Genomic DNA, 19,094 nt, shown 5'->3' with positions numbered 1-19,094 from the left:
GGGCCATTCCAGAGAGAGGTCCAATAATATCACCTTGTTACTTTATATATTTGAGGTTTACACCCTAACAGACACATTAAGCTAAAGGTGATCTGTGCTGGCAGGGAATGAGACATAATGGTTAGCAACAGGGACCTAAGTTGCCACCCATGCCAACATTTATTTGTCCTCGATCTGATAATATCTAGGTCTAATTAATCAAGGTACTTTACTGCAGACCTGGCTCTGAAGGCTGCCCATAGCTGTGTTTTGTACTGAAGGACCAAGGACTTAGACTGCTTGCTGGTATAAGTAATAGGGACAATATCTTACCAGTTGTAAAAACTTTACACTGGCTGCCAATTAGCTTTTGGGCACAATTAAAAGCACTGGTTATTACCTATAAAGCCCTAAACTATTTAGGGCACTGCGGTACTTGTAGGAATTCCCCTAGGAAACTGTCCAATAGTTAAGGTTAACTTCTGTGTGCCCCCACTTTCAGAGGCCAGGTGAGTGAGAAAGAGCCTTTTCTGTCATGGTAAGGTAAGGTAAAATTTTATTTGTATCCCGCCCTCCCCCGCCGAAGTGGGCTCATGGTGCCTAGACTCTGGGATTTCTTTACCAATGTGCCTCTGAAAGCGAAACTCCCTTCTTCCGATACTTAAGAATATTTTATTGAGAGTATTTTAGTTGGCAAATGAATCATAAATATAGATAAAGCCTCCTTCCATTGATTTTCTGTTGCTTTATTCAAGTGAGCAACAGTGTGATAGGCACATGAGAAAACCATTGCTAAGTTTTGCATGTGATGCTAAACAATGCCTTTTACAATAAATGAGCCTTGTGCAAATATTAATGTAGGAGAGAACAAGGTGGTAGAGAATTAGAAGCACATTCCAGCTTGGTTTTCTGTTTGCATTATTGTCCCATTTAGACAACAACTGAATGAATTTTTCTGTTAAAATTCCCTTAATGAATCCATACCTTTGTATTTTGGGGGAAATTACAACAAAAAAGAAATTGAATCTCTGTTTTATGTTTGCTCGTGTTTTCATCTTGCAATGACAACTTGGAATAAGTAATGTTTATAACTGTTATTAACCTGCCCCAAACAACTATGTTTTTATCATAGCTAAAAGGCAAAATATTGCCTTAGACTTGCTAGAGTCTGAAAGGAAATATGTTGTTAGCCTCTCCCTGATCCTAAAAATCAAGGCCACATTGCATGGACCAGAAATGAAGAGGAACACCAAAGAGAGAAGGTACTTTATTAGTTGTACCAGGGATCCAGGTGTGTGGGTTGGGCTTGTTCGGGTATCCCACCATTGCTGTTGATCACCAACTCCCAACCTTCTTCCCTCTTTGTCTGCCACCTTGCTCGCATCTTCTTGACCCATGTGCCCATGTCCTGCTATGCCCTGGTCACACAGAACTTCTCCCTTTTCTCCCTCATGGTACACTCTTGTACTCCTGTCAGACAAAGCAGCTGCTGATACCTAAGGCTGCTGACCAGTGTTCCTGTTCCAAGAGCTGCTTAAGTGCACTACTAAACATGGTCTGCTTGTGTACACTGTGACCACTGGAACCCAAGAGGAAATGATGGGAAGCCAATGTAATGTGTCCTTCTTTTCTGCCTGTCCTGTGGGAGTGAAGGGAATGGCTCCTCCTCCAACAGAAACATTGCCACTGGTGACTTGTCAAGTGTGTTATCAAGTGGAAAACCCTTCAGAGACCTAGGTTTTCTGAGAGCCACCACATGTCCTCAGGCAAAGAATCCTCCTTGTGCCACCTTGTCTGGCTACTGGACCCCTAATCCTGTCTCAGATTCACAGAACTGCACTACTCAGTGCTGTGTACCCAGCAGAGATTTTGATGCCTTCAGAAAAAAAGGAACTGTAGCATATTTTTTTAACATGCAGTTTTGTGGTCTCCTGGACATATTCTGCAGAGAAGGGGCTAGAGCAGGGATGTCAAACTTATGGCCTGTGAGCTGGAAATGGCCCACTCAGGTCTTTAATCTGGCTCTTTTCTTCCCCTCCCCCGCCTGTCCTTACCTTCAGAGCAAAGCAGGTTTGAGAAATATCAGAGAATATCCAAGGGAACCCCCAAAGGTGCATGAATGCACCATTATGCTATGAGGAAAGGAGGGGGGGATTTCTCAAAAGCACTGAACTCCAGGCAGATAATCTGTGTGGAACACACCAATCTCAAGGGAGGTGAACCCTGACCCTAAACATTACAAATTGTAATATATGTAGTTTGGAGTGGATGACTGGATAGATAAATTAACACCAATTTTAAATCAATTTAACTGCCATAGGTTCCCTAAGGAATCTTGGTAGCACTTGGATGAGGGTGCTGAGAAACAGGGATCTTTTAGCTATCTCCAGCATAGGGCCTACCTGGCCTATTGGGACATGCCAGCCTCACATAGAGTCGTACTTCCAAAGCATCCATTTTCTCCAGGGGAATGATCTCTGTATCCTGGAGAACACTTGTAATACCAGGATATCTCCAGGCTTCACTAGGAAGTTAGCATCTCTACTCTAAGCCTGTTCACAGGAGTGTTACACTGTAATTGGATGCAGCTACAAGGAATGCCTGAGGTGTTGAGCACAGTGCGAGGATGATGGTATTGTTGAAAGAGCATTTTCAGTCTGTTTTATTTTATATTTATTTACTTTATTTGGAAGATTAATATCCTGCCTTTCAGCCCAAGCAGGGCCTCCCAGGCAATTGGCTATTTTAAGTGTGACAAGCAGTGCTGTTTAGGACCTGGTAAGCTCTTTAGTGTGGCTGAGAGAGACTTTATAATTGCCTCCGCCTCTGTGAGAAAATAAGGAGTTTCTTCTATTGGGATTTAATTTCAAATAAATTTCTGGGCTCTTTAAAAATGGTTTGTGATAAACTAATCCTTGTTTTCTGGCTTCAGTTTCTTCCCCAACTCATTGCGATATCTGGCCCAGCAGCATGTAGATTTACTTCATGCTCTTCAGGAGAGAGTGCTGAGCTGGCCCCGACAGGGAATCCTGGGAGACATTTTTCTTAAACTGACCAATGATGAAGTATGTATATCATATAAAGCTATGCAGATGAGATGGGGGGGATATGCTTTTTGAAGCAAGTAGTCTATAATAACAAATTCAAATTATACAAATATTTTTCATGATTTTGGGGTGGGGGGTGGGGGAGAAACAAAGTGCTGCTGTTACTGTCTGAAGCTGGTTCGGACACTTGTATTATGCTGACTGTGTAACTGAGAACTGTGTTTACCTTCTAGCAGGAGAGTGCACCACTACAGTAGATTTTATATGGTATGGCACTGGCATTAATTAAATTTTTACCATAGCTCAAGAGACAAAACACTTTAAGAACTACTTTTGCAAGCATAGCACAAGCATAATTGCTGCATGGGACAAGAGTCATAAATTTACTAACAAAGATCTTAGCAATTTAGCTATTTAAGGAGCTTAACAGTGCCGTCCTAACCAGAGTTACACCCTTCAAAATCCATTTTAGGGATGCCAGCCACCAGGTGGGACCTAGGGACTCTCCAGAATTACAGCTCATCTGCAAGCTACAGAGGTCAGTTCCTCTGAAGAAAATAGATGCTTTTTAAGGTATTGTACCCCAGTGAGGTCCCTGACCTCCCCGGACTCCATCCCTAAATCTTTAGGAGCTCCCCAACCTGGATCTGGCAACCTTGCCCCCTATCCCCCACTGGGACCTGGCAACCCTAATGTCAGTAGACTTAGAAGGATGCATCTTGGTTTAGAACTGTACTGTTAGTAAATTAACAATGCCATCTCCCTTGGTTCTTACACTTGAGTTAGATAACAACAGTTCACAACCTATGACCCATGAACTAGATCCACCCACTAGGATCTTTTGGTCCATAGAAACAAGGCTGTCCATTCCAACAATATTGAATCAGTCTTCAATTCTGAATTGCAGGGATAGACTAATAGGATCTATTGACCATGCTGAAGCAGAATTGAATTACGAGAATCTTCTGGCACTTATAAATAAAGCATTAAAACAATGCCATCCAAAGAACACCTCATTGGGAGCATGCCCCACTGATAGAACTCAAGTGGGATTCTGATCAGAGCTGTTTAGGATTGCTCTCTAAAGTGTTTTGGGCTGAAGCACTACTGGTTTTAATCCCATATCTAATTACAAAGTGGTTAATGTCAGAGAGATGCAATCTATTTTAGAGTTCTTTTATAGCTGCTTCTCATTGGGGCCAATAGGCTTTTAATTTTTTAAAACATTTTCCTTAAACCAAATACAAATAACTGTTGATACTTACAAGAGAGTAGCCATGTTGGTCTGAAGCAGTGAAACAAAGTTTGAGGACCCAACTTTGTTCTATTGATACATAAACCCTTAACTTACTGGGAAAGTTCTTGGTGGACTGCATTGGTGGTGGTGGGGGGGACTGAAACTGAAACTTGAAACATTTCCACCTTTATGTTTAAGAGTTCCATAAATCTTGAAAACTTCTGCACTCCAGTTTCTTTAGAGGTGTTTGCTGACTGACTTATAGAAGGGGCAGAGCTCAGTTGAACAGACACAAAATCTCCAGTAACTGATTACTGAGGTAAAATGCCAGTAACCAGCAACGTGACTTGTGTATGTCTGTTTTTCATCCATTGCATTTCTATAATTCCAAAGGAAATTCTACTTCAAGGAATATTTTTACCAGTGGAGTGTTTCTTAGTCTCTACAACAGGGTCATGCATAATCAGTTAGTTGGTGTCAGTTATATAGATAAGCATTCTTAATATTTTTATTTGTTTTTAAGAACAATTTTCTGGACTATTACGTTGCTTACTTGAGAGATTTGCCAGAATGCATCTCATTGATCCACGTTGTTGTTCTAAAAGAGGTAAGTGTGATCTCATTAAGCAGTTTCCCTAATTTTATTCTTGCAGCAAACCTATGAGCATGGCCGGCATGTGGGAGTAGGCCATGTAGGCAGCTGCATAGAGTGCTGCATGGCCTATGGGGTGCTGCTAGGCGCCACCTCCCCACACACCAGCTGGCCGTGGAGGGCCTCTTTCGCCCACCTGAGTCTCAGGTGGAGGAAAGAGGCGGCTCTGCCTCGCTCCCAGGCTGCCTTCTCTCGCAGGGGAGGCAGCCTGAAAGCGAGGCAGAGGCCCCGCACTGCCTCTTTTCCCCGCTCGAGACTTTCTTGTGCTGCGGGAAAATTGAGGGGGGGGCTTTTGCACAGCGGGCTTTCAAGAGGAGCTCACTGCCACAAATGGGTCCTGCATTTGGCTGAGTGCTCGAGGCCTTCCCCCACTGGAGGGCGGGGTGGGGGGTGGGGCCTTGCCAGGGGCAGCAAAAGCCCCAGTGCCAGCCCTGCCTATGAGGTAGGCTAGGCTGAAAGAAACTGACTGGCCCAAGGTCACCCAGCGAGCCTCCTGGCAGAGTGGGGATTTAAATTTTGGTCTCCCAGATCCGAGTCCAGTACTCTAACCACCACACTGACCCTCAGCAGTATATATCGTAATATATGTTTTAGATAATGAACTTGCCCAATATTTCAACCACAGTCTAACACAGAATTAAGCCTGCCTAAAGTCATTTAAATCAAATTTTCTCTCAACAACAGATCGAAGAAGAAATCAGGTCTGACCTCTACATATTCTTCTTTCATATAGTTCAACGTATCCCTGAATACCTTCTTCATTTGCAGGTAAGACCCAGAAACTATCAATGTCCTCTCTTTAAATGTTGTACTTTAAAAAACAGCACATCACACATCCTTATGGGTGGAGGTCAAACCTCAGAATATTGCTATTGGCTCATAATTATTGCTGTTCCAAATGATGTGGCATTCTGGAAACTCACAGTGGTTTAGTAGCTTCTTGGAGGCCTAGGAGTGTACACTTTTCCCTCCAGGGACTTGTTCCAAATTGCTGGCTTTACTACAAAACACTACATAAATTATCTCTGAGTAAAATAATGCTCCCCAAATGGCTTCAAAATTCATGATAAAAGTCACTAACAATCCACTAGAACCATCAGAAAACAGAAGAGTGTGCTAAAACAATCAGCAGTCTTAAAATCAACAAAATGAAATGGACCATACAATTATTTAATATTAAAGTCATTTATTTAACAGCCATTGGCAACCAGTAAAAGTGAAGCTAGAATAAAGGAAGCACATAAAAATCAACCAAAAGCTTGGAAGAAAAGATAATTTTTTCCTGGTACCTAAAACTGAGCAGACGTGGTAATTAGGAGTGTATTGGGGAGATCATATCAGCAGAACCATTAGGCTGGAGGCAGTTAATGAGGTTGTGGTTCTATACACATGTACTCAGAAAGAAATCCCATTGACCACAGTGAGATTTACTTTGGAATAAATATGCACAGAGTAGGACTACAAGTGAGTTCAGTGTAAAATTACAGAACAATAGTTGCCCATGGAGTGTCCATGGTCATCTAATTTGTCCTGTTGTCACTGGTAAATGTACTCCCAAGCCAAAACACCAGCTCAGTTCTCTGAAAATCTCATTTTAGACAGATGTGCTCTACCATATCCATAGTCACAGGTGCATTCGGCCCTTGTCTAGCTTTGTGCATATCTACAGGCTGGATATGTGCATGTGTTGTTCTGTTAGATCTCTGGCAATTATGTCCATCTCCTCTTTGACAGGGAGAAGATTCAAGTGGGTCTAAATCAGGGGTATCACTCATTGTTACGAGGGCTGGATTTGATGCAAATGGGACTTCATGGGGCCAAGCCATGAGTGTCATAAAATGTAATGCAAGGTAGCGGAGATACAAGCTTTATAAAGGACACAGATAAACACAATTAAATATATTATTTTTAACTTAAAATACAACCATGCTTAAAACTCTTGTGATATTTTGTTTAAAATAGAAAGGCGAGGGAATAGTGGGATTTGGCAATGCAAATTTAAAAAATAAAGCATGAAGAAAAAGCACAAGGATTATAGCAGAAACTACAAATATAAAATGCATGGAATCTAGGAAAACTTTGATTTGCAAAACTCCATTGAAACACATTGCAGCACACACAAAGTTACAAGGAAAACCTGGAAGGGATTTTCCATTAAGGTCTCTGGGCCCAGATAGATATCTTTCTGGGTGCAGAGACCTTAATGGAAAATCCATTCCACATTTTCTTTGCAGCTTTGCAAGCCGAGAAGAGCTTCCTGCTGCAGCCAGCAAAGACAAAGCAGAAGGAGCTGGGAACTTTGGCAGCCTAGGAGCTTCTAAGGGTGAGGACAGGAGGGGGAGGAGGGGGAGAAAAGAGCTGTGGGCCTGATTAAAGCCCTGGGCAGGCTGGTTATGGTGTGTGGGATAGATACCCCTAGTCTAAATCCAGCCTTACCCCAATGGTCTTCCTGAAGAGAAGTTCAGACAAGAGCTGGTTTATATGCCTTTTCGAACTTGAATATAAATCTGTTTGTAAGACCTATTTATATATCAGAATTATGGTTTTTATAATAAATTTCTTATAGGATTAATTGAGAATGCCACTCATTTTTAGATAAGATTGAAAATGCCCAGGGCAACTACAATTGGATGAAGCAATCATCAAAGCAAATCCCAAGATACTAAGAAGATTTTTAGTATTGAGCATCCCAAAGCCTAATGAACAAATGGCACAGTTTACATACTGAGACTATTTTCTCATGTTAGTAACTGGTGGCAGGATAATTCCTTTTGCATTATCATACACAGCTTCTCCATATATGAATATATATATAACAAATAAATAATTAAAATAACAATTAAAGAAATGATCAAAACCATCCAAATTTTGGGAAGGGGCTGTGGCTCAACAGTAGAACCTCTTACTGACATTCAGAAGGTCCCAGGTTTAATCCCCAGCATCTCTGGTTTAAAGGGTGAAGTAGTAGGTGATGTGGAATATCTCTTGCCTGAGACCCTATAGAACCACTGCCAATCTGAGTAAGCAATACTGACTTTACTGGACAGGTAGTCTGATTCAGTATAAGGCAATTTTGTGCATTCACGTGTCCAAGTCTGAAGTATCCAATTACATAGTTCAAGAGCATGTTGCTTCACAATGGGTAGGTCTTATTCATACTATTTTATTGCCTTGCATTGCAGATATGGCTAGTGCAATGTTAATGTTATGCGTACTGCCATTTCACATCCAAGTGACAAAGGATGTTACCCAGCATTTCTTGTTTACTTTTACTTCAGAATATTCTAAAGTACACTGAGCAAGAGCACCCAGACTACTACCTTCTTCTGGTGTGTGTTCAGCGCCTGAGAGTCTTCATTTCACACCACAGCCTCCTTTTTCAGTGCAACGAAGACTTGCTCATTCAGAAACGGAAGAAGCTGAAAAAGTGAGTTTGGCCCAATAGTGGCTTCTTTGTGGTTCTTCTGAGGACAAGAAAAAGCAATTCCTCTTTAGTCTTCTATCTCCAAGTTTGCCAGATTTATGATCACTGTTAAGTGCTATAACATTGCGGTTCATTAAGATGTGCTTATCAGTGCAGTCCTCTAGATGGAATTAGACATTGTTCTTGGACAGCTTTTTTGCTCCTAGGCTGGGGGAGATTGTGCTGCTGAAAGGAGATAGAGCCAGATCTCAGTATGCTCTCTCTCACATACCCTTTCACATACACAGAGGCTGTGTGGTGTCACAAAAGCTGCCTGTACTCTGTGTGAAAATAAATAAAATTATTTACCAAAGTTGTTCAGACCCTCTTCTAAGAAAAGCTGGAGTATGTGTTTGGTATAAACTAAGCAAGTTAAACACATGTGCATATTTTGCATGGAGCTTGGAAATCTCTTGTGGATTCAAGCCATTCTATTTTGCCTTGACAACTGTAGGAACTCAAAAATTCAATTCTTTGTCCTGAACAGCTTTCAGGATGTTTTCTCAATTAAACTGTATAGCCAGTGGTAATGGGAGTAGTCCAGATACTGGAAGGTAAATGTGAGAGTCTCATAGCACTTTAAAGACAAGCATAAACTTTTATGAACTAGACCTAGCTCCTGCATCTAACAAAGTGAGCTCTGGCTCATGAAAGATTATGCCTCAATACATTTGTCATACTTTAAGATGCCATGAAGAGTTTTTGGTGTTTTATTACAAACAAAAAAAATATTTAGTGTTCAGATTAAGGTGGCAGTTGCACCTGTGTTTCTCAATATATCTGATTCTCAGCATGGTTCCATCTATAGATACTCAAATCCAGGGACTGGAGCCATGATCACACAAGGCGTATCTCTCCATAACCTGAACAAAGCCCCAGGTTTGCAGAAAAATCTGAAATCTAAATAAATACATGGTATGGTTAAAATCCCCCCCAAAGGAAGCAGCTTCTGTACCTTCAAGAAATGGATGCTTGCTGAGATCTCAGTAGTCACTGCAGGTTTTGTTGAGCAATCACAATATTGCCAACCTTCAAACCTTTATTACTGTCAGCAAAAGACTGGAGAGATGGCCCTTTCCAGGATTATTATGGCCTATCAATCCACCCCTGCTCTCCTACCTCCGCCTTGGCCTGGACAACTTGCTAACATGCACAGCTCACCCAGCTTGATTCCACATAACTTGCTTGGCCTCAGTAGCAGCCTCTGCACAACTTGTGTGGCTTGGCTTGGGCACAGCGGCGGCCACCACACAACTCACAAAGCAACTTGCTACAATACAGCTTTTGCAATTTCACCAGATTTTCTCCAGGGAGAGGCTCCCAGGAGGAGGGTAGGAGAGAAAACTGAGGACCACTGTGGTCTAGGGGTTAAAGGGTCAGACTAGGATCAGGAAAAAGAGAGCCAGGTTCAGATCCTCACCCTACCAGGGAAACTTGCTGTATGATTTTGGCCTAGGTAAAATGGAGGAGAGGAGAATGATTTAAGCTGCTTTGGGTCTCCATTGGGAATAAACAAAGTAAATAAATAATACATAAAGCTGAAGAATGGGAAGGCTAGATAAAAGAAAGGTTTTTTGGTAAGTGGGAAGGAGAGAAGGAAGAAAGCAAGGAAAAGGGAGAGGATATGGGGGATGACCTCCACAAGTCCTTGCATATTCCCTGCTTGTCAATTAACTAATGTTGATGCTACCTCTTGATTTTACTAGATCTTCCCTCGTCAAGTTATACAAAGGTCTAGCTTCTCAATGTGGCAACACCGGTCCAGAGGTGTCTCCAACACTGAGTGCTACCTCCATCCGGGATAGCGGGATCCACTCAGAAGAGGCAATGCAGCTATTCCCCTCAGCTCCTGCTTCTGGCACAACAGCGATGTGAGGACAATACTGTCATAAGAGAATAGTTCAGCAGCGCATGTTATGGTGCTTTATTCTGCCCATTTTTTCTCATGCCCGTAACTCGCTCAAGTAGTAACCAAGGTCCATTGATAAATGCAGAGACTGAAAGCTGTTCATAAAAGAAGAGATAGTAAATGTTTGGCATCTCTGCATAAGACTGATAGATGCAGTGTGGGATGTAAGATGACAAGCTTGGGAAGCATGAGGGCTGTTGTCTGGATCCAGTGGAGTTCCACTGGAAGAAACAGACTTTCTTCCACCTCTTGCTGACTCTGCAGATCAGGGACAGAAGATAGGGGGCTATAAACAGGGAGGAATTGGCAGAACACAGAGATTGCGTCTTCTACCCTTGCATGAATAGAAATGCCTTCCATTTATATGGGCCTCCATTGAATCCAAGCCTTTGTTTGTAGGAACAAGTGTTCAGGCAAGAGCTCCGTACTCACCAGATGATAATAGAAGCAGGAGTTTTGGGAGGTGGGCAACGTCTATATGTATGTAATGGAAGCCTTTTTGGGGGAAGAAAAGGCTCACTTGCCTCCTAGGCATAATCTCAATTTGGCTCTGTAGTTGACTTTACTATTTTATTATCTATGTATATTTGTATAGTGCTTCCAGTGATGTATCCATTATGACACTTTGGCCTCCTTGCTTCTATCCAGCCCCTGACACCAGAATGATTCACTTCTAATCATTTTGAGCATGTGATGTCCTTCCTTAATTCCCTACACTGGCTTCCTGTCCACTCCTAAATCCAGCACAAACTCTTCAGGTTTACATTCAAAGCTTTTGTCAAATTTTTTTTGGTGGGTCTTAAGGGAATTTTGAAAAAGTAGGGTTTTTCAGGCAAGAGACACGCAGAAGTGGTTTGGTATTGCCTGCCTCTATGTAATGACCCTAGACTTGGCAGGTTTGCTATCCAAATACTAAGCAGGATTGACCCTGCTTAGCTTCCAAGATCTGATGAGACAGGGCCAGGCTAGGCCATTCAGGGCCACTCTGCAACTTGATAGCAGTTTCCACCACCACCAACAAAGGAGAGTACTGGCAGAGGAGGAAAATGGTCAGAGAGAGCTAGAGAGATTGGAGCAGATAGTTGGAATGCAGTCACTGAAGAGAGCTGTAAGTGGGAGAGAGGGGTGCAAGATTTCATAGACATCAAAAACAGGAAAGAGACATTGAGGATGTCTAGAGTTGGTGTGAATCAAGCAGGTTTTAGTATGTTACTTAGTTAAGTATACAGCAATCCAGGAGGAGCAGAAGAGGATGAATTTGTATTGAAGGTATTCAGCTGCTTGAGAGCATCAGTGGAGATCTGAAATGGAGGAAGTGAGCCATAGCTAGGCCCAAGGGACAAAGTATACAAGATGGTAATAAGAGTTCCATGTTTGGAATGCCTAAACATCTTTGTTTGTAAATATTAGCCATGTATGTGCCTGATTCTAATAGGGACTGTGGGTGAAGGAAACTTGCTCAGTTGAAATGAACAAGGAATGAACAAGCAGGCACTATAATCTACTGCCTGTAGCTTTATAGAGACTCTGCAGGTCCATTTGAGATTAGGGAACTGGCACAAGGAGACATGGTTGAAGCTGTGTCCCCCCACACCATGGCATCAGGCTTCTGAATAGCTGCTGTTTACAAGGAAAAATGCTTGAGAGCTCTGATCATGGAACTAGCAGCTATTAATCGTTTTTGACCCTTATTCTAATGTTTAATCTGGCCCTGTGCCATCCATGAAACATTCCAGGGCTTGGCCCATTGAAGCATAGACTCAACAGAATCATAGAGTTGGAAGGGATCTCCAGGGTCATCTAGCCCAACCCCCTGAAAAATGCAGGAAATTCGCAAATACCTCCCCCTCACCCCCAGTTACCCCTGCTCCATGACTGGAAGATGGCAAAACAAAACAAAACACTACCATTTAGGGTCCCTTGCCAAACTGGCCTGGAGAAAATTGCTTCCTCATCCCAAAGTGGCAATCAGAATTTCCCTGGTCATGTAAGAAAGGGCCACAAGAACTAAGCACTGATGCAGCCTGTGACAAGGCGACCACTTTAATAATTTTTTCTCTAAAATGCTCACCTTGTCTGTTGCTTCAGTCATCAAAATTTACCCTTCAGAAAATGGCATGGTAGACACTGATAAAGATTTAAACAATTTTTGGTTTATTTAAACACATGGGCATGGAAGGGGGTTGATATTTGCATAGGCTTTTGGATTTTGGATTAAGTAGGCAGAAATTTAAATATAAATACAGAACTGCATTTGAGCATGCTGGCTTCACCAGAGACGGTTTTAGGTATAACACTTTTTGGCTTCCTCTACAGGTATTCCAGACATTAAAAGATTTTGTCTTAGAGGTTACTTAATCTAGGTGTCCTGTTACCCTTCACACGTTATAATCGCATGATCTGCTTTGTCCCTTTTGTTAAGACTAAGGTCTCTCTATTAGATCCCTTTTCCTCTGGCAAGATAATTATTTTCTTCTTGTTAAGAGCAATAACTTTGTCTTTTGGCTTGTTTAGGGCCTTTCAAGGCCACCTCTAAACCCTTTGCCAAATCCTTCTCTTCTAGATGGAACAGTCTTTGTACACTGGATTTTAAACATAGAACTGGAGAACTACAATGTGTGTTTCTTTTTCACACAGAGACTGTTTAACTTGTTGAGAACTATCTCTGGCCAGAGACTTTTCTGGGTTCAAAGTCACACCACTTTGGTTCTGAACCAGACTTTGCTTCAGGAATAGGCTCTCCTCACATAAGAGACACTCTTAATAGCATCCACTCTCTGATCCATACACTCTCCAACTGTTTCAGCTCCCCCGCTGCATCAACCAACTGCCTAAATGTCCCCTCTTTTTTTTATAAATTGATTTTTATTTTATTGAATCTAATCCAATACAAAGGGAGCATGGAGAAAATAAATAATAAAAATATAAATCTAAACATACAAGAATCGAATTCAGATCATTAGATGCATATAACAAACAATTTACAAAAAACAATACATAATATGGTAGGTATTAAGAATTAAGAAATAGCCTACAATTCATTCTATTAGGCAAAAAGGAAATATTCCCAAAGAATTCCAAAACCAAGGTCCAAAGCAAATAATAACCTATGGCCAAATCAGTATCATTTTCGAAGATAATCAGTATCATTGTCTTTCCCATTACATACTGGTCCCATAAAGTATCATACCACATTTAAATTGTGGGGATATGTGGGGGTTTCCAATTTTCAGCAATTGTCATACAAGGTATTACCAACATTGTTGAGATTAAAGATTTCTGATCTTTACTCACCAACTTGTCAGGCCAGATATCAAATAAAAGTTTAAAATCTACTGGAATGGTTAGATTGAATATAACTGTTCCCTCTTGACAGCTACAGTCCTTCTGCGAGCCCTCTCAGCCCCACCCATCTCACGGGGTGTCTGTTGTGGGTGGAGAAGATATAGGAGATTGTAAGCCGCTCTCTGATTCAGAGAGAAGGGCAGGGTATCCACAGTCGTCTTCTGAGGTAACAGAAAAACAACTCCAACCTCTGTATGACAGCCCTTTAAGTACTTGAAAATGGTCATCATATCACCACTCAGCAGGGCTTCTTTTGTAGAAAGCCCAGCAGGAACTCATTTGCATATTAGGCCACACCCAATGTCACCATTGTTTCACACAGGGCTATTTTTGTAGAAAAGGCCCAGTAGGAACTCATTTGCATATTAGATCAGCCCCCCTGATGCCAAACCAGCTGGAACTGCGTTCCTATGCATTCCTGCTCAAAAAAAGCCCTGCCTCTTAATCATCTCCTCTCCAGGCCGAACATACCCAGTTCCTTTAACATTTCCTTGTAGGATTTGGTCTCCAGATCCCTCACTCCTCAGCAGACTTTGGATCTCTATTTGCTCTACCTTAGATTAGCTTTTGACTATTTAAACATGCTACTAAGGGTTGCAATTAATGCTTCTGGCTGCTGTTTGAAATTGTTTGGCTGTCTTTTGCTGTTTTTTATTTTAAATGTGATGCCTTAATTGATTTTGTGAATGTTTCATTGGCTATGCTGCTATTCTCTGCACTGGGAATGTTATTAGACAAGTTATAAAAAATTTTAAATAAATTAAATGGACAATATTCTCCCCTCTCTTAAGGCACTTGATGTCACACATGAAGAAGAGCCAACAACAGGGGGTGGAAAGTATGCAAGGAACCCCGCAGGGTGAGTGGGAAACCGACAGCAGACGGCATGATCGGCCAGAGAATGTCCTGACTCCATCTCAGTTCAGCGAACAAGATTTGAAAACTCTTGCAGCTTCCCTGCAGGCTTTCCCAGACTTGGAGTACAATGCTCCTTCTTCTGACACAAAAGGGAACCCAGAGCGAATGCGGAGGGCCTCAGCTGCAGATCTTCTCCAGGCTAGCACAGGTTTTGCTCCTGACTATGAAGACTTTGAGTACCGAAGGGATTCATACACCATGCCTGGCCCCTATGAGGAAGAGTCTGGTCAAAACCTGGCCATCTTTGAGACTTGCTCTCCGGCTTCTTCTGAGTCCAGCATTGACATATGTTTCTTGAGGCCTGTGAACTTCACAACAGAGCCAGAGAGGACAGAGCACACAGTCCAGCCACTCCCGAAGAGCTGCGCTCCAGTCAGCAGCAGTACATACAAGCGCGATGTTTTCCGTAGCAAAGGCAAACAACTGAGCCGGTCGTTGAAGGAGTTTCCTCGCAGTGGCACGGAAGGCATGAGCTCCAGGCTCTACAGTACCAGAAGCAGCAGTGGGAGTCGGTTGCAAGGCAAGCAGGAGAGGGGCTTCCGGTCTCATATGGCCCCTACCTCATCCAGGAGCTCCCAGCGGAACTACTTTCCTCCACAGAGAGGAGCTGGTGAAAAGCAAAGCTTTCTGGAAGTAAGGAGAGTGAAAGGCAAGGGCACACCCACTTCCCAGCAGGGTTTCAGAAACATGTAAGCAGGGCCTTCACTCAGCAACCAAAAAGGGTGGCGGGAGGGCAAGACTGTCCTGAAGCCATGCCCTAACCCCCAGCTTGTGTCCTGATTTTGTCCACTGTCTAAGAGTAGATTGGAAATAGCTCCCAGGTGGCCTCCCAGCCAGATGGTTAACTGGCTCTGACCAACTTTTCTGTAGCAACTGAACTGTTAAGTACCTTCAGGCAGTTCTCTGGGTGCAGCAAAGCCTCTGGCATCATTACTGTCTTATTACCTTCTTATTTGAAACGTCCTGTCAGTGATGTAGCTCAGTGGTACAGCATATGCCTTGGATGTAGGAGGCTCTGGCTTCAGTCTCTGGCAATTCCCAGCATGTGCTCACTCCCTTTTTGCCATGCGTAGAGTAGTTGCCAGAGTAGGCAATAACTGAGTTCAGTGGGTGAGTAAATGAGGCAATTTCAGCTGTCTTTCTTTCTTGCCTCTCCATGTTCCATATTCAGAACAGATGCAGATGAATGTCTGGTTTATCTACCCATAGCACAGGTAGAAAAGTGATGTATTCACCCTTGTCCTATGATGAGCAACGTGTGAATATGTAACAGCCAGCTCCACTCCCCTTCTTCAAGACTGGAAAGAATGTCTCTCTCCCCACTATTTAGTAGATGAGCAAATGGTCCTCCCTGCTCTCCCATTTCTCCTGCCTGACTGACATGTTGGCCAATCAAAGACAAGCGGTAGGTTTGAAGGCATCTGAAAGTCGTATGAGAGTGGCATCATTTGCCAAGGCATGCCACAGTCTTTGTCACCTGTGGTGAAACACATTTTTAAAGCACTACAGAATTTGCACAGTAGTGGGGGGCAGGTTGAGAATGCACACAAGCAACAATGCATGTAGCAGACCACTTTGAATGTTCTGAGGGGAAAAGCACAAGAATTGCATGTTCTGAGCCTGAAGAAGAAAAACAAACTTTAAAAACTGAGCTATTGCTAGAGCTCACTATGGAACCCTTTGAAAACTTGCCTTGCTCATCAGAGTACAGAGCTGCTCTGCCTGCCCAGCATGACTGATCGGGCAGTTCTGCCTTCAGAAACAGTGGCAGGAGCATCCAGAACACAGAATACCTCTCTGCTGCTATCTACGAGCATGCTCACAATGGTTGAGAAGATGACAGTATGGGCGAATTCCAATGATGATGAATTAGAAACACAGTTGTTGGAGGCTGGTGGCAATGTATGACAGAAACATCTCGAACTGTCAGGCGAGCTATTAACGAGTTGCAGAAGATATCCCATTAGTACACAGGACTGAACATGTGAATCTGCCTTATACAGAGTCAAACTGTTTGTCTACTGGGGATTTTCAGGCACCACTGGTCCTCCCTGCTCTTATCACATTGATTGGTGATACCAGGGATCAAACCTTGGGACCTTCTGTATGCCAAGCAAATGCTCTTCCACTGAGCCATAGCTCTTCCTCTCCCTGAAAGGGAAATTGCTCTAGCTTTGTTTCTCCATTGTTCACAGGTATTACGTGCACCCTTCCCATTTAATTTGGAAGGAAGTTTGGTGGGATTCTGTCCTCCTGTCTTAGCATACTAGGCTCTTATATCTTCTCTATAAGGCTAGCAGTTTCAGGTTGCAGCTTCCAGGGAGGCAGCTAGTGGCTTGAACCCATCCTTCTCTCTGTAGATCATACTCACTCAACCCCGCCTTCACACTACTTCTTATCCAAGTTGCTGCCTCACAAATAACATGTGGAAATTTATGTAGGCCATTCAAGGCCAAGTGACTATCCAAGTAGGGCAATATCAGAGGGAGAACTCCTGGATTAGTGGTATTGCTGTGGTATTGTTGGATTAGTGGTATTCTATGAATAGGCACACACAACTGCAAGAAGCTAGGCCAGCCTAGGAGAACAAATTTCACCCCTCCCATAAGGAATGCTTCATGTTCAGATTTCATTTTCTATGTAGATGCTAATGGCAACCATTCAGTTACGCAGGAGGAAGTGTGGGAGCGTATTGATCACTCTGGTAGGGTAAGAGGAGAAACCTTCATTCTGGCACTCTCCCACAGTAACCTACAATTTGCCCACTTCAAGCTACAGAAACAACTGCTGACTTATATTTACAGAACCCTGACCTTGGATTCAGTTTCTTTGTTCAGTGCTAGAGTATGACAAAAATAATCCATACCCTGGCTTTTAGAGATAAGCAGACTTCCTGCACCTGGTTAATAGCAAACCAAGGTTATGGCCAGTGCCAGTGTAAGCCTTAAGAATGGTGGGGTGGAGTGGGAAAGGAGCAGTGGTCAGTTCCCTTAACTTTGGTGAAGGGGTTAGAGCAGAGGCCCCCAGCGTGGTGGCTGTGGACATCATGGTGCCTGCTAAGTGGTTTTAAAACATGGGTGGGTGAAATAGGCTTCTGATTGCCATTGGAGATTTGATTGGCTGTGCAGATTTTAAAAAATGTTTTGGGAGCAGCTGCCACCACAGCACAAGGATCTTTCACTGTGTGACTGAAGGTAAGATGTGGCAGCCTTTTTGCAGCTGCACCCACCATACTGTGTCAGGATTTTGAAGGTGCCCACCAGCTCCAAAAGGTTGGGGACCCCAGGGTTAGCACTTGTCACATATGCATAATTTCAATAGCCTTTGTAAATTTTTCCACACACCCTACTCTTGTTTCATACCTGGCCAACAAGAAGGGATGGCTTTTAAAACCCTGCTTCAATTTGTTTTCTCTATTTCAGGAGATGCATTTAGAAGACAACACCAGATTTTCTCATAGGGATGATAATGAACAAACTTCCTTCAGCAACCACAACCCAAGACAAGAACAGAAAGGGGGCTTTCGCAGTTCCTTTCGCAAGCTCTTTAAAAAGAAATAAGCAGCCAAGAGAAAGGCCAACCCTACAATCACTTCAGCACGTCCTCTGGACTCTCTGCTGTGAGTCCCACAAATTCTAGTGGTCTTTGCTTCAGGCAGCTTTAAGTTTGAGAGTTGAAAATGGAACCTAAGGTTGATGGTATATATTTTTTTAAATTAACAGACCCCAGAGAAGAAATAATACTTGTATATGCCAGGCATGGCCATTTTACATTCAAAATACATAAGTTGTTGAAGTGTGGGATCTCAGTTATGGAAACTATTTTTATTTTCTTTACAGGAAAAAATTGGGCAAAAATTTTGAGCCAAAACTTTATTAAAATTAGACAGCATCTTGAGAGCTGGAAGATACCTCTCTGGGCTTTGGACCATGCAGTGAGCATCCCTAGTCAATACCACACAGCTCTGGCCACTGTGTTGATTTAGCTGCCTCAGTAGAGAAAACCTGCAGGATTTACAAGACTCATACCACCTACATTGCACTGCTCTATAGTAACCTTTCAGTGATGCAATACACAGTTTACGGACATCAAAAGTTCTGATCATCTTAGTCCCTCCCCCCCCCCCCTTCCAATAGCTTGGTGCTATACTGGAATGTGAAATGTATTTAACTTCTCATAATGGAATTAGTTTCACTTTAAAAATTAAATTGTAGGTAATATTCCAAAAGAATAGTAAAATCCTGTTGTAATGGGAGCTAAGACACGATCACATATGCTCTAGGGATGTTACTGATTCCAAGCACACTTTATTTTAGAATTCTGACTACCAGTCTGTTTGAGAAGACCAAAGAGGTTGAATAATAGTATAAAACAGTTTGAACCTGAAGTTGTTTCTCATGCCTTGATTTAACTATGCCTGGCCCTACATCAGTTTGCAACCAAACAGCTATGTGATGGTGTATGAAGAGAAACCAACACTCCATTTGATTTTCTGTAATGTTTCTTATGTAGGTGTTAGGAAAAGTACTAACATAAGAAATAGG

General features: G+C 42.6%; 1 protein-coding gene across 1 annotated transcript in view; it reads left to right on the top strand.

The window, feature by feature from the left end:
* Nucleotides 1-18,392, top strand: part of ARHGEF33 (Rho guanine nucleotide exchange factor 33) — a 51,155-nt gene extending 32,763 nt beyond the window's left edge. The window contains exons 8-15 of the mRNA XM_060259712.1: nucleotides 1,112-1,241; nucleotides 2,912-3,044; nucleotides 4,787-4,870; nucleotides 5,600-5,683; nucleotides 8,194-8,342; nucleotides 10,085-10,249; nucleotides 14,424-15,183; nucleotides 17,973-18,392. Of these exons, the coding sequence (XP_060115695.1) occupies nucleotides 1,112-1,241; nucleotides 2,912-3,044; nucleotides 4,787-4,870; nucleotides 5,600-5,683; nucleotides 8,194-8,342; nucleotides 10,085-10,249; nucleotides 14,424-15,183; nucleotides 17,973-18,110 (1,643 nt within the window). The 3' untranslated portion in view covers nucleotides 18,111-18,392. The remainder of the gene's footprint in view (nucleotides 1-1,111; nucleotides 1,242-2,911; nucleotides 3,045-4,786; nucleotides 4,871-5,599; nucleotides 5,684-8,193; nucleotides 8,343-10,084; nucleotides 10,250-14,423; nucleotides 15,184-17,972) is intronic.
* Nucleotides 18,393-19,094: the final 702 nt, after the last annotated feature.

The sequence above is a fragment of the Heteronotia binoei genome, chromosome 1 (genome assembly GCF_032191835.1).
Source record: "Heteronotia binoei isolate CCM8104 ecotype False Entrance Well chromosome 1, APGP_CSIRO_Hbin_v1, whole genome shotgun sequence".
Lineage (NCBI taxonomy): Eukaryota > Metazoa > Chordata > Lepidosauria > Squamata > Gekkonidae > Heteronotia > Heteronotia binoei.
This window is presented reverse-complemented; position numbering and strand designations above follow the sequence as displayed.